Below are 14,769 nucleotides of genomic sequence, written 5' to 3' on the forward strand. Positions count from 1 at the left end.
TTATAGAAATGGAGAGCTGACTAGTGGTTGCCAGGGGTTAGAGACAGAGGCAAGAAACAGACTGAGTGTTGTTATAAACGAATAGCTTGAGGGAGTCGTGTTGTGATAAAACAATTCTGTATGTTACGTGGTTACAAGAATATACACATAATAAAACTGCGCAGAAACACACACCCAGACAGACACAAGTGAGTGCGTGTAAACCTGGGAAAAATCTGAATAAGCTTTGTGGATTGCACAATTGTCAATTTCCTTGTTTTGCTGCTGTCCTGTAGTTATACAAGATGTTAACACTGGAGGAGGTTGGGCAAAGGGTGCATAGAACCTCCCTGTATATTTGTTTGCACTTTTCTGTGAATCTATATTTCAGAATTAAAAATAAAAGAGTGATGGTGGAGTATTTTTGACAACTTTTCCTGATGAGTCCTGAACACCCTATTTAATCAGCCAGAGAGTTTACATTAAGTCATATGCTTTCCAAAGTATAAAAATCATGCAGGATAATGCATTAGTGACACAGATGGCGTTTCATATGTGTGTTGTAGATAACGCATTTATTCTTTACACTGTCACTGATGTCTTTGAAATTACTTTGAGGAAACTGAGGGTTCCATTCTTGACTTTTTGTCTGTAGCCACCGTAATTTTTCTTATGAGGTTGTTGGTTGGTTGTTGTCTTTAAATAAATCTTAGTTTCTTAGGCTGCTACTATGCACCCCAAACTAGAAACATATTCCTATTATGAAATGCATTAAGGGAGAAGAGTCCTTGCTGCAACTTTTTATACATCACCCACCATTCTTGCATTTGCTGTCTTCTTAGCATAAACACTTCTAAATATGGGAGTGCCTGTTGCTCAGGGCTGAATCCCATTGCAAAACATGTTCCTATTATGAAAAATGTATGAATTCACCATTAGATGTTTGAAGTTGATGCTTTGAGCCCTCATTATTTGTTGCTTTCTAATGTTGAAAGGCCCAAGGCTTAGCCTAGTTGGTAGCCAAATGTAAATACATTTAGAACAGAGTTCAAACTAAGTCCTCAAAATCAGCTCTTACCACTCCAGCCGCAAAATCTGCATTTAACCTTAAATACGGGCTTTCTACCACCACTGGAACATCCTTTGAAAGTCTCATTGAAAGGAAGCAGGCCATCTTCCCCAGGGACAACAGTTTTACTACGGAAGCCACCACTTTCTGCACTCCTTCTTTGTGTCTAGCACAACCCAAATAGTGAATGGAACATGGCTTTTAGAGTAAGGCAGAAGAGTGGCCATTTGTTCCCAAAGTAATTGCACTTTTCTGCAGCTTGGTTCCCTTATTTCTAAATACCGGGGGTAAAATGTTATCTGTTGTGGAGTTAGATGTGCTCCCTTTGCACTACGAGGTCCTTGTTATCTGTTCTACAGTGCTAATATGGTTTGTCTCTGTGTCCCCACCCAAATCTCACTTTGAAATGTGATAATCCCCATGGATCAAGAGTGGGGCCAGGTGGAGATCATTGAATCATGGGGGCAATTTCCCTCATACTGTTCTTCATGGCAGTGAATAAGTCTCACAAGATCTGCTGGTTCTATAAAGGGGAGTTCCTCTGGACACACTCTCTCTCCTACCGCCACGTGAGAAGTCCTTTTGCTCTTCCTTCATCTTCCACCCTACTTGTGAGGCCACCCCAGCCCTGTGGGACTGTGAGTCCATGACACTTCTTTTCTTTACACATTACCCAGTCTCGTGTATGTCTTTATTAGCAGTGTGAGAACAGACTAATACAAGTGCTTTTATGAGAATGAAATTAAGTCCTTTATGTGAAAACTCCAAGTTCAATGCCTCACCTATAATAATTATGCCATTATTTAAATTTTCTTTCATTTTTTTCCCCTTTTCCTGTTGGAAGATTATTTGTATAATATTTTTCAAATTGTTTTTGGTACCTCATCTTTGGAAGTGGCCTTCGGTGACGTTTTCCTGCCTTATAATCTCACAGGACTGTCTCTCCTGGTGTAATACTATTTTCCTTCTTTCTCCATTTTTGTTCAGCATGCACTCAACTTAGTTCTTCCTTCTTTTCCTTTTGAGAGGCAATGAGGGCTGACTGCTTGACAGTGGGGTGCTGAGGGTGGGATGGTTTTTTCAATGGGATTCAGGCCTAAGCGATAGGCACTTCCATATTTAGAAGTGTTTATGCTGAGAAGAGAGCAAACACAAGAATGGTGGGTGATGTATAAAAAGTTGCGGCAAGGATTTTTCTCCCTTAATGCATTGCATATTCCCTTTATTGTATTAATTACATTAAAAATTCAAAAGTATATTTTATCGACTAGAATCCCAATTTATTTGTGGTTCATAGAATGTATTGTATTACCTTACGGTCAATGGCAGATATTGTATCCATTATGACACTATAAAGTTCTGTGACTGAGCCACAATTTCATCACTTTACAGTCTCCAGTAAACACAAAGATTAGAAATCCAAGCAAGTCATGTGGACGTTTTTTTTTCTTCCTTTATACTGGTGAAGTGAGTTGAATTTGCAAGTGATTCACTGTACTCATCTGAAATTTCTACGTATTTGGGGTTTATTCATTAAATCATCAAAAATTAAGTGAAATAGCTTTCTATCATTTTTTTCTATTGCCAATTATTTCATTTCAATCACATATTGAATTCCTAATTGGAAGCGAAACTGAAAAAGCAATGAAAAAAATTTTTGTGGTGAGGGAGCACACACTACTATTTAAGAACTCAGTTCATGGGCCTGATTCTTTCTCTTGAGACTGAGGAAATGGTTTGGCTATAAAATTCCCATTAGCCAAAAATAAGCTCAATTGCCTCCAGGATTCATGGTAGGTACAGCCTCGAAGAGTCATAAAAGCCTGTTTTAAATGAAGTCTTAAGGACACTGTTTAAGCCCCAGAATGGATAGTCAGATTTTATGTTTATCCCTTTTGATTATACTTCCATATGTTTCTGGAGAACAGTGTCTGAAAAGTGGTTCATTAAAAATATTGTATTGGGCTGGGGTAATTTGGGGCTTATTGACCAAGTCCAGGGGAGCAGGGGTGCCCTATCAGGTGGCCTGGAAGCAGCAAAGCATGGCAGACCTGTCTGCTCTGTTTCCTTGTGCCATGTGGCATGAAATGACTTCAAAGACTCCCAGTTTGGTTTAATTTAAATAAATATGACTGTTTGTGTGCTTATTAAAAAAATAGTCAAGAATAAACCAGTAGTTGGGCAACCGAAGTAGGTTTTTGAAAGGAAAAGGCATTCTACTGAAAGTTCACTTATCTGAATAGCTCCAAGAAAGCTTTCCTGTTTCTGGAAGAGGAGTTGAATGGGCCCACATACCCAAGAGAAAACAGGAGGTCCAGTGAATGTCACCTTTTCTATGTTCTATTTCTGTGGTTTGTAGGAATAGCTGTATGTTGGTGCCTACTATTTATTACCAATGAAATTAAACATTTATCAAGTCCTTCCCATAAACAAAGGGACTTGGAATTCACATTGTGCATGGAGAAGGAACACAGGAGCATACCCTGAGTGAGGAAGTTTCATGGAAGGCTTCCCAGAGACTATGATCTTAAGCTGAGTCTCGAAAAAGGATGAATTAGGCAAGGAAGGAAAGCTTGGGTGACCTAGGTTTCCTTGTGGGACAATGGAGATGGAGAAAATGGATGAGATCCAGGCTTTTCAATAAGGGATCAGCATGTGCAAAATCTCAGGTTGAGATCTTCTGGCCATGTTTTGGAGAATTCTAAGTAGAGTTTCTCTGCAATGGAGGGAGTACAAGTTTGGGAGCAGCAGAAGAGAAGATGAAGAGGTGAGTTGAGGCCAGACCTGGGAACTCTTTGATGTTTAGTAAAGGTCCATGGTTTTCAATCCTGGCAACATGTTAGATTCCTCTTCCACTTCCTACTTTTGGAAACTTTGATCCAATTTGTCTAGAATAAAAGGGGTAGGGGTGGGTGTGCCTGGTTTATACCTCAGTCAGGCTGTGCACCATTGGTCATTGTGGATGACATGAGCAGGCCAGAAAGAGCACACAGTGGCAGCTGTGTAGGAGGATGGCTTAAGAAAGGTCCCTACCACAGGCAGAAGAAACAGTCAGTGAGCCTGTTGCAATAGTCCAGGCAGGCGAGAAATAACCAGCAGCTTAGCTGAGGCTGGAGTAGAGAGGTTGGAGAGGTAACTAGGAGAGAGCATCTAGAAGGTGTGGGAGGGCATTGAAGAAGGAAAGCCCAGTCAGCCCTCCAAAAAGAGGCTCCAGACAATAACGACTGAGTTTCTTTTTCTTGGACCCTTAGAAGGCAGCTATAGCACAAGAGAGTAAAGTTTTAGCGGAGGGATGGTAGGGTCAGAAGCCAGATAGCCTTAGTTGAGGAACTTAAACATGCATTCAGAAGCTTGCGAATTCACTGTGAAAGTAACCCCAGGCAATGACATGGAGTTCTAGAGATGAAGGGAAAGAACTGGAAAGGTAGTTGGGGGCATGTTGTGAAGGCTTTGGGTACCAGGGGGTAAGTTATTCATAATGGTAAGATCCAGTTCTTTGCCATTTGACTGATGTTAATATGAAAAATGAGAGGATTAAGACTAAATGGGAGAAACTAGGCACAGCTAAGGCTCATTAGAAGGCCGATGCCATTTTTTTATGGTCCCGATGATTTTTAACAGCTATTTTAACAACAGAATGATGAAAATGTGTGGTATTCTTTCTCCCTGGGGATAATGTGGCCACTGAAAAAGGTCATAACTAATAGGAAAAATGAGTTTTATTGCTTAACTGTGGATTCAATTAATTTGTGCTCTTCCTGTTTTCATTACCCCATTTTCTCAGTTGACTAGTTGGCTAAGCCAAGCTTCTCCACAATAATATGAATGTTAGGACAAATACTCTGGAGTTCTTTCCTACCCTGAAAAGAATTAACATAAGAAAGCCAAAATATATACAAAAGAAAAGCATAGCTGATTTAGGCTCATTGATGTATTATTTTAGATGTAAGGAAGAACCATTGAGCTTTGCGTGATGGTTTAAATCAGGGTTTTTCATCCTTGGCACAATCGAAATTTTGAGCTGGTTGATCCTTGGTGCGCATTGTCAGATGTTTAGCATCACCCCTGGCCTCTATCCATTAGATACCTATAGCACTCCGTATCTTCCAGCTGTGATAACCCAAGATGTCTCCTAATGTTGCCCAAAGTCCCCTGGGTAGGGGTTAGGATGAAAGGCAAAATCGCTCTCACTTGAGAACTGCTGGTTTAAAGATGTCGAAGTGATTTTATCAGAAAATTACCACACCTCCCGCTGCAGTACTGATGGTTTTATTGAAGCTTATAAAAGCTCAAATGCTTTTTGTCACTAGAAGAAAACTCGTGAATGTTTATAAATCCCTTATAGGGATTTTCTTTTAAATATTTAAAGAAAAAAAAAGCTATTTTACTGGTTGCTGCATATTTACCTGACCAGTCATCTAATTATTCCAGTCACTTACTCTTTTATTTAATTACTAGATCTGCTATGATTTAATTTTATATGGGCAAATGCTGGTTTTATTCCTGGGCCATGAAGTCCTCAAAGCAAAGGATATTATGCTGAATTAGAAAATGCTAAAACAGTACTAGCAATTTAGACCTGGTTGTAAAAATGTAATTTTCACATGGCACTTGGATTCTAGTGTTAGTTTCAAATCTGGTTTCTTCTAATTTAGAGTAAGCCCTTTAGCCTTTTTGTGCAAATTTTCTCATCTGTAAAAAGAAGGAGATAAACTATAATATCTGTAAGTTTGCTTCTATTCTAAACATCAACATTTGAATATATTTATATTGTTTCATTGAGTTGTTCCTCCTGCTCCCATAATATACCTCTCAATGCAATTAAACCCAGAATGTGTCCCAGAATGTGGTCCATGGTGCTGGTCTACAATAAGATGAGTACAGAAATGGACAGTAAACAGAAATGTTTAATACAGTTTGGTAGTGTATTCTGTACCTATTACATGTAATAATAAAAGTTAGGCTTATATTTTGTCTCTTTGAAATTCAGTTTTTTTCTGGTAAATCACTTTTATTATATTTTATCAAAGTATCAGTCCACACTGGATTAAAAAACAAAAACAAAGTCAGGGCGCGGTGGCTCACGCCTGTAATCCCAGCACTTTGGGAAGCAGAGGCAGGCGGATCACTTGAGGTCAGGAGTTCGAGACCAGCCTGGCCAACATGGGGAAACCCTGTCTTCTACTAAAAATATGAAAATTAGCCGGGTGTGGTGGCAGGCACCTGTAATCCCAGCTACTCAGGAGGCTGAAGCTGGAGAATCACTTGAACCTGAGAGGCGGAGGTTGCAGTGAGCCAAGATCGTGCCATTGCACTCTATCCTGGGAGACAAGAGCAAAACTCCATCTCAAAACAAAAACCAAAAAGCAAACAAATAAAAACAAAAACAAATCTGGTCTCTCACTAGAGGGAGTTTGAGAAGCAGTGCCTGGATGTATGATGGAAAATTTTGTCTGCATCTCTTTCTACCATGGCCAATATGAGATAGTATATTCCATCTCTCTGTAATTTAAATAAAAATAGGGTAAGATACTGTCTGTTTACCCTATTAGTAGCATAAAGTTGGTGGCAAATAGAATTAATTGTAAAGAAATTTATCTAACAGAAATTAAGAAGTCATTTATTTTTGGAGTACATACAATGTTTTCTTTGATTGTATGTATATCTGAGTCTTCATTTAACTCAAGTTAGTTTCATGAATTAAAATAACATGTTTATCTTAGAACATAAACCCAAAGAGCGATGAGAATGTCATTTCTTTAATTACCTTTTTTTTCTGAGAGTCCTTTCATATGAAATCCACTCTAATGCTTGATGTACTGAAGTCTCCGTAAGTAGTTGATGGTAATGAGGGTAGGTGAAGAAGGAAAAGGTGTGGATTACATTTACTAAAGAGATTTTCACAGATGTTTTGGAGTCTATTCAGTCACTCAGATTTATCCATCATTTGAGAAGATCTGTTATATGGACTCAGATGTGATAGAATGACATGTAAACAAGATTGGTTAAGCAATGGAGCACTTCACAAAGTGAACTTCGTCCGATTTTCCAGTATTACTGTCCAATCTTTCTTTATGTGGTAAAATATGGTGGAGGAACAAGGCTTCCCAGTGACAGTTATTTGAAGGAGAAAACACTGGTGGGTTCCTTGCACTGTGGACCATTTATTCCAATACCTTTTATCCCATAAAGAGTGGAATAATTCAGACAGCCTGGTGCTCCTCCTGGGAGCCCTTTGCACATGACCTGGCATTGTTTGGGAACAGTCTCTTAACCCTGGCCCACATGGATTTTGTGGTACACTTCCTCCTCTAAAACAAAAAAGGCAAGATCCTTGCCTGCACTATTAGCAGCAAAAAGTTACCCTTTCTTTCAGTTTTTTAATTCAGATGATGAAAATATATAACATATTTGGAAACTCCACTGGCAGACTTGGCAGGCGTTTCATATTTACTTGGACTTAACATGAATTGGCTTTGGTTCTCTGATTTCCCCGCCTCCATCTCTCAGAGCAAGTTATTTATTATCTGAATGAGTCTGTGTTAGTGCATCAGACATGCACATGGCACGTCTCTTGTAAGTGCGTTTGTTCAGTAAGATTTATGCTAGACCAAATTGTTTTATATTGGTTTTCATTGTTGAAAATTTACTGTATTCATTCTCGGTTTGGCCTAAGTATTTGTAGTGTGCTAGGGGTTCCTGTGGTTGAACATTTTATCTCTGTAACACTTCATGCAAAGGAAATTAAAAAATATATAGTGAAAGCATTTCCCTAATGTGTTTCCAATCGGCTGTGTACTTTAGTAATTTGATTTGTAGGAACTAGAAGGCAGAGTATTAATGAGCCCTTTTCAATCATTCATAATTCTTTGGGAATTCAGATCATAGTTCCAAGTTTATGAAAACATCTATTGAATTTTTTCTAAGTCCTTTGTTATTCTGCTTGAATGTATTAAGAGGGATTTTTTTTTTTAACCACAGCATTATCTAAAAGTTCTCATGGAAGGAGTGAGTCTCTTCTCTGCATCTTGGACAAGAAAAACGTGATGTGAATTGAGGTTGATTAGCTTGCCAGAAATCAGTCATTTCAACAGACAGCCAGGCACTTTTCTTTCTGCATTATCACATATGTGTGTTCCTGCTTCTGTACTTTTTGTATTAAGCAATCCAGACTATGTATTGGTAAATCTCTTTGCCTAATGGGCTTCTAAGGATACAGTGAATATAGGCATTGCCAGGTGCATCTTCCTAGATTGTGTAACCCACAGTGTGGAGGGGTATTTGTACAAACTGACTCAGGACCTAGGCTGTGATTTCCACACTATTGTTTCTTTGGCCTTTTTCCACAGAGACTCAAGCTAACTGGCTTATTTCTTCTTTTGAGGATCTCTGGCCTTTGACTTCTCTTTTTGCCAATGAATAAACATGTGATAATCCATACTTGGATAGTTTCAGATTTGCTTAATCTAATTTACTACCTAAAAGTAATACAAAAAAGAATATGAAATTGTAGCTCTTAGAAATGGAGGTAAGAATTGAACGTTTTATCTAGTGGAGACAGTAGCTCATCAACAATCTTGGATGGGTATAGAATTTTGTGTTCAATTCCTGTCTTTTAATTTTCTGCTTTTATTTTCTATCATGTTTTAAGCTTCACTCTTGATCTTGAGTTAACTTAACCTCATGTAAGATCCCTTTTCATAGTGGTGTTTTTAGCTCTGTTACTCCTCATATGTCATTAGGCATAAGTCAAGTCATAAGGTTATACGTTTTGGCCATGAGAGTTCATCAATCTATGGCTTTGCACTTGATGATATAATCCAGGAGGTTAATCTTTTCAGTAGTCAATGAATTAATGTAAGTGAATGTCAAGTGGATACTTAGAAGGCTTAGTTGTGTTTTGGGAAAAAGTAGCCAAAGAGCATGGTGGTTCCTGTGATCATTAATTTGGGCTTAGAGAACATAACTTATTTTGCTCCAAACAGTAAAGGAAACCCATATCCAGTCTTGGCCTTTCTTCCTGCTTCTGTGTCTCCTGTCTAGGTTGCACCTATGAAGGAAATACCTATAACAGCTCCTTCAAATGGCAGAGCCCGGCTGAGCCTTGTGTTCTACGCCAGTGCCAGGTAAAGTTCAACTATTTCTCTCTTTAGTAAAAAGGAATCCACAGAGTCCTCTTTAGTCACCCCTTCACACGACACAGAACAAAACCCTAAAAAGGCCAAACAAAAATGAAAAACCAGTGAAAAAGCAACTGTATTCTTGTCTGTACTTACTGTGACATTCATCATAACGAGACAGGTGCAGCATAGATATTGTGTAGAACTTGCTTCCAGAAACACACAGCGGAATTGTCCACCATTGTTCAATTGTGCCTGGAAAAACTCCAGGAAGATGCACATGTCCTTGGGGAAAATTCATGTCTTCCTGTGAAGTCATCTTTGAGCAAAACATGAATGCCTCTTAGCAGAAAGGGGGTTTTGTTAAAGGATGTATGTTTCCCTTCTTTGATTTAGAAAGATTTTGAACTGGATCCAATCTGTAAACTATTACATTGAAGCAATTAGTATACCGTAACTCGATGATTTCAACCTGACAAATTAAAAAACCACGAATTCAGCAACTAGGGAGTCCACTGTGGCTGATCCTTACTGAACTCTGAAAAGAGCAGTGATTCCACATGGTTCTAACCCCGTCAGGTGTTAAACACAGCAAGATAAACTAAAGCAGAAATGAAAAGCCTAAATTTTCAAACTCCTCCTTTAAAAAAAACAAGCACACAAAAACTCTTTGTACGTACTCTGTTAAAAATTTTGCTCATCTAATTTTGACAAAACTAAAAAATTCCTCTTTGTAGAGAAGATGCTGTTAAATCATTTTATCCCTAACCCTATTTCGTTGTCCAAGGATATGCTTTTGCATTTAAAGGATATTGAAAGGTTAGTATAATAATGGATATTTCTCCTTGCTCTTATCTTAAGCATAGTGACATTTAGTTTACTGAAATCTAAATTGTATGTAGTTACACTCCTATTATATGCCATGATAGGTATGTTCATTCATAAGAACTTCAGCTATTTATTTAGTTAAATATTCAGCTTATTTATGTAGAAAATCTGTTACTTGTTAAAATAAGCAGTAGGTAAACAAATATAAACAATAAGTTATTAAATCAACAAAGATTTGCTGGATTTTTACTCCAGGTTGCAGGTCCAATCAGTGTCATACTGCAAAGGGATGAGAGCAATAAGTTTCCATAACACCAAAATCTCACATTTGTTCCAAAATTTATACCACTTCACCTATGCCCTGACTCTTGACCAGCAAAATTTCCATTCTTTGACAGAACACTCAGAAAACCAAAGCCATGGTTACAATGCTAAACAAGATAATCACATATCCTCTGGAGTCTAGCATAGTATTCCTATGTAACAGTCTGAGGTTTTGAAGATCCTCAAGTTGCATGGACCAGCCATGGGTGAATTTTACTGCCTTTGGGTGAAGACTTTGTTTAAATTAAGTGGAAGCTATTATATGGGAGGGACTATTTTGTTGACTGAATAACACATTAAGCCATTATCCATTGTTAATCCTGAAACTCCAATTGCCTAGCATCTCTGGTCAGTAGGGCCCAGAAAGAGTGATGCAGGAATCTCTAATTACTGTTGAAAGAGATCTTAAAGTCCAGCAGCCTTGGGAGTCAGGAGATGCTGACCTGTAAGATGGGGCACAAAAAGTGGATGTTACCTACCTAAGAGGAACTTTGCCTTTCATTTTTCCTCCTTTCTAAAACCTTGTCTGTGCCCTGCTGGCTAGGATAATATTTATTCAATATGCAGAAAAGCAAGCTGCGGTGAAGGGACCTACCAAAGGCTGCCCCTTTGCTCACCTGGGACCTTCCCTCTACTGACTTGCTTCCTTCTTTAGGTATGAGACCTTATCTTGGAATGCAGGAAATTGCCATTTACTGGCACCTGTCAGGGAAGTCTTCTTGCTTCTCTGCAGAATGACACAATGGCAACCTCTCTTTGCAAGCTCTTCTTTTCTCAGGGCACAAAATCAGTAACAGAGGATACAGTGTAGGACAATAGGTGAAATATGGATTCTGACACTCACATAACTTGCTGCTTAACCTTGCTGTACCTCACTTTAACCACCTATAAAACAGAAATAGTACTCTCTTCAGGGGTAGTTGTAAGCAGAAAGCCAAACTGTTATTAAAAATGCTTCTGGTAGAGCGCCTGCATGGACTGGGTACAACAAGGTCTCAGACAGATGACAGGAAGTCTAATGATCTGGCCTAGATCCATTTGAATTGAATTCTACCTATTTCTTATATCTTCCTACCAAGGGAGCTCTGATGGTGAGAAATTTACCTTTATTTTCCTGCTTTTAATTTCTTATGGGAAGAGGAAAATTTGAAGATCACGGACAGGAAATTCATGCTGGGAACTAACCTAAATCCTCCATCTGGATTGCAGATACTGAAGGAAAATTGATTTGGGGCCATGCATAGCTTTTTGCATTGCTTCAGTTACATAACTCAAGCATGGATCTTTTTGTGATGTTATATATTGCTGGTACCTTAGTTGTTTTTTTTCTTTCCCATGTGATTTAAGCCATAACAAATTCTCCAGTGAGTGGAAACCTCAGGCCTGACATGATATGAAAACATTTAGAATGTAGCCCTTCTTGTTGGGTTGAGATGATGTGGTAGCAGACACGATGAAGAAAATGACCTAGTTGTCAATTTGTTATGTTTGTTTTCAGCCTGTGCCACCCCTCCCATCACAGACAACAACAAAAACCAAACCAAAAATAAAACACAAATCCATTTACAAAATGGGTAGAGAATCTGGAGAAAGCCCTTCAAAGGCCAACTCTGAAAATTAATTCTAAAAATATTTCAATTGACATTAAGGTGATATTAGAGTCCCAATATCAATTTGAGACTCACTTGATTTTATTATTAAGCCCTAAAGTCTCTATTTTGACATATATAATATGAACTTAAAAGTAGTTTTGTCTAATCCCTTCCTTTGATGCTTGAGGAAAACCGAGACCCAGGCTCTGTGTGAGGCAGAGTGACCTTTCTAAGATTGCAGAGCTGGTCTAGTTATTTCTAGGAGGTTGGTAAGGATTTAGGATCTCCAGGTGCTAGTCTGGGTTAAGATGCTTATACTCTGTGCCTCACCATTAATGGCTTGACGTGAATAACAATGACAGAAAGTATAGGAGTGTGGAAAACCTAAAACAACTGTGAATGAGCAGCTAGATTCTGTTGGGTACTTACTGACACCAAGAAGGTCTTAAAAACTAGATTTAAAAGGAAGCAAGAAATTAGGGCCAAAGAGAAAGCAAAGACAGGGAAAATAAGAGGTGACAGATTTGCACTGAGTTCTAGAGCATTGATTGGGGTGAGCCTGGATCTCACCTCGTTGGTGTCTCATACCTCTTGCCCTGACACCCACCAAGCTTTGCGGGTTTTGTGCTTGGACACTTCTCCTACAAAGGTCACTTTCCAAAAGTAGTAACTCCGTGGGAATTCTGGGCTGACTTTGCTTGTGGTGTTCTGTGTTTCAGGAGGGCGTTGTCACAGAGTCTGAGGTGCGCTGTGTTGTTCGCTGTAAAAACCCTTTGGAGCATCTGGGAATGTGCTGCCCCACATGTCCAGGTAACATTCTCAGGAAGGGGACGCTGGAAATCTCTGTGTGTTCCCTCAGGAATGCATGAATCTCCCAAGCCCTCTTGTTGGAAATTTTCTTCCCTTTACATCTGTGTACCTAATGGGTTTAGAGAGCGAGCTCCTTTGCATAGAAATATCCGCTTGGCCTCCTTGGTGTGCCCAGCATGAATGCAATGTGCTGGAGGTCCTGGCATGCAGGTTCTCCAGGCTCCAAGGTCTGCTTTCCACTCCACAGAGCTACAGGTAATGCTTATTTTGGAAGAAAAGGCTGTGGCTTTCTCTGGCTTCCAGAAATGTCTTTTTACTGCTTCATATTGCAAAATCCTGGCCAGAGCTCGCCATGGTGATGAGGTGACCAGATGTTTTCTGAAAACTGAGAGCTGTGTCCCTAAGTGAATTTAGCTTAGGGTTTTGCTAGTCTCAGTTTTCTGTGTGGTTCAACAAGCTGAACCCTCTGTCTTTTTTAGAGGGACCTGCTTTCTAGCTGACAGCAAAAGGATCTTTCCTTTGCAGTGGCTGGAACGTTTCCTTTTACTTTTCTGAACAGGATTACAAAGGCCTCCTGCATCTTTTCCTGCCCTTACATACAAGCCTGGGGATTTTGAGGTGAGAGATTTTTCCTGATCTCTTAAGCCACTGGCCGATAGTCTCCGACAGGTGTTCTGCATTTTGTTGTTGTTGTTTTCTGAGTGCTTTTCCTCAAGAGTGGTAATACGACTACTGCTCTGCTTTTGAGATTAATCTCCAAAGGGCCTTCTGTTCTTGGAAACTTCCTGTAAAGTGCCTAAGGCACCACGGGACACTCTGCAGAGATGAGCTCCTGCTCCATTCTCAGGCACCTGTCGCTTTCCTCCATGCGGTCTGAAAGGCATGGTCCCTTTCAGAGTTCAGCCTTTTCTCACCCTTGAATGACAAGGATAGCCAGCTTCCACTTACGTCTAACCCTTCTCAGCTCCCCTGGCTGTCTTTATTCAGCTTCCTTTTCACACTGGGATTTCTGCAAAGCTTGTATTGTTCATGAGCTTACATGAAAGCCAAAAACTGGTTGAAAGTAACATTATTTTTTCCATTATCCAGTTATTTTGTGTCTATCAAGCAGAGATTGCTTGAGTGCTTTTCCCTCAGAATGTGTTGAAAGGTTTGTACCACCTAACTGTATCCTTAAATGCCTACAGGATCTTTATTCAATGAGATCAGTAGTTGTCCAGGCTGCATACCAGAGTCACCTGGAAATCCTTAAAAAAATCAGTCTTGATGATCAAGCTGCATCCCAGACCAATTCCATCAGAATCTCTGAGGAACTCTGGGGTCTCAGATCTCCCAGATAATTTCTATACACAGCCAACCCTGACATTGATAACAGAGCATATTTTATATACCATATAGATTTAAAAATATCATAGCTCTTAAATATGAATTCAGTTGTGTTGAGTAGACTGTTGCTTTATTTTTTATTTATTTATTTTATTTATTTTTTTTTTGAGATGGAGTCTCTCTCTGCTGCCCAGGCGGGAGTACAGTGGCATGATCTCGGCTCACTGCAACCTCCACCTCCCGGGTTCATGCTATTCTTCTGCCTCAGCCTCCCAAGTAGCTGGGACTACAGGCGCCCGCCACCATGCCTGGCTAATTTTTTTGTATTTTTGGTAGAGATGGGGTTTCACCCTGTTAGTCAGGATGGTCTCGATCTCCTGACCTCGTGACCCACCTGCCTCGGCCTCCCACAATGCTGGGATTACAGGCGTGAGCCACTGTGCCCGGCCGACTGTTGCTTTGTTGACACAGAATCAACTCAGAGCTGCCCCCTCCTCATAACCATGGGATCCGTCATGGACCAACAAGAATGAAATGGAATACTTCAAGCCCAAGACCTCTCACCCTGTAGAACATTCTCCTCACTTAGGAGATAGTCATATTTTCAGGCTGCCTTTGAAACTGTGGGTACACAAACAGCAGAGTGATCTGTTTCAGCAGTTGAAGTTATATTTGAGCCATTGCTTCTTCCACTCTCTTTTTGGTTGGGTTTCTAGGAAGG

The 14,769-nt window shown here is 39.7% G+C and overlaps 1 protein-coding gene across 2 annotated transcripts in view; it reads left to right on the plus strand.

Moving 5' to 3' along the window:
• The window catches only part of BMPER (BMP binding endothelial regulator), a 253,600-nt gene that overhangs the window by 54,799 nt on the left and 184,032 nt on the right, over positions 1-14,769 (plus strand). For both annotated transcript variants that reach the window (XM_033193504.1, XM_033193505.1), the window contains 2 exons: positions 9,092-9,174; positions 12,632-12,722. In XM_033193504.1, the coding sequence (XP_033049395.1) occupies positions 9,092-9,174; positions 12,632-12,722 (174 nt within the window). The remainder of the gene's footprint in view (positions 1-9,091; positions 9,175-12,631; positions 12,723-14,769) is intronic.

The sequence above is a fragment of the Trachypithecus francoisi genome, unplaced genomic scaffold (genome assembly GCF_009764315.1).
Source record: "Trachypithecus francoisi isolate TF-2019V2 unplaced genomic scaffold, Tfra_2.0 Lachesis_group4, whole genome shotgun sequence".
NCBI lineage: Eukaryota > Metazoa > Chordata > Mammalia > Primates > Cercopithecidae > Trachypithecus > Trachypithecus francoisi.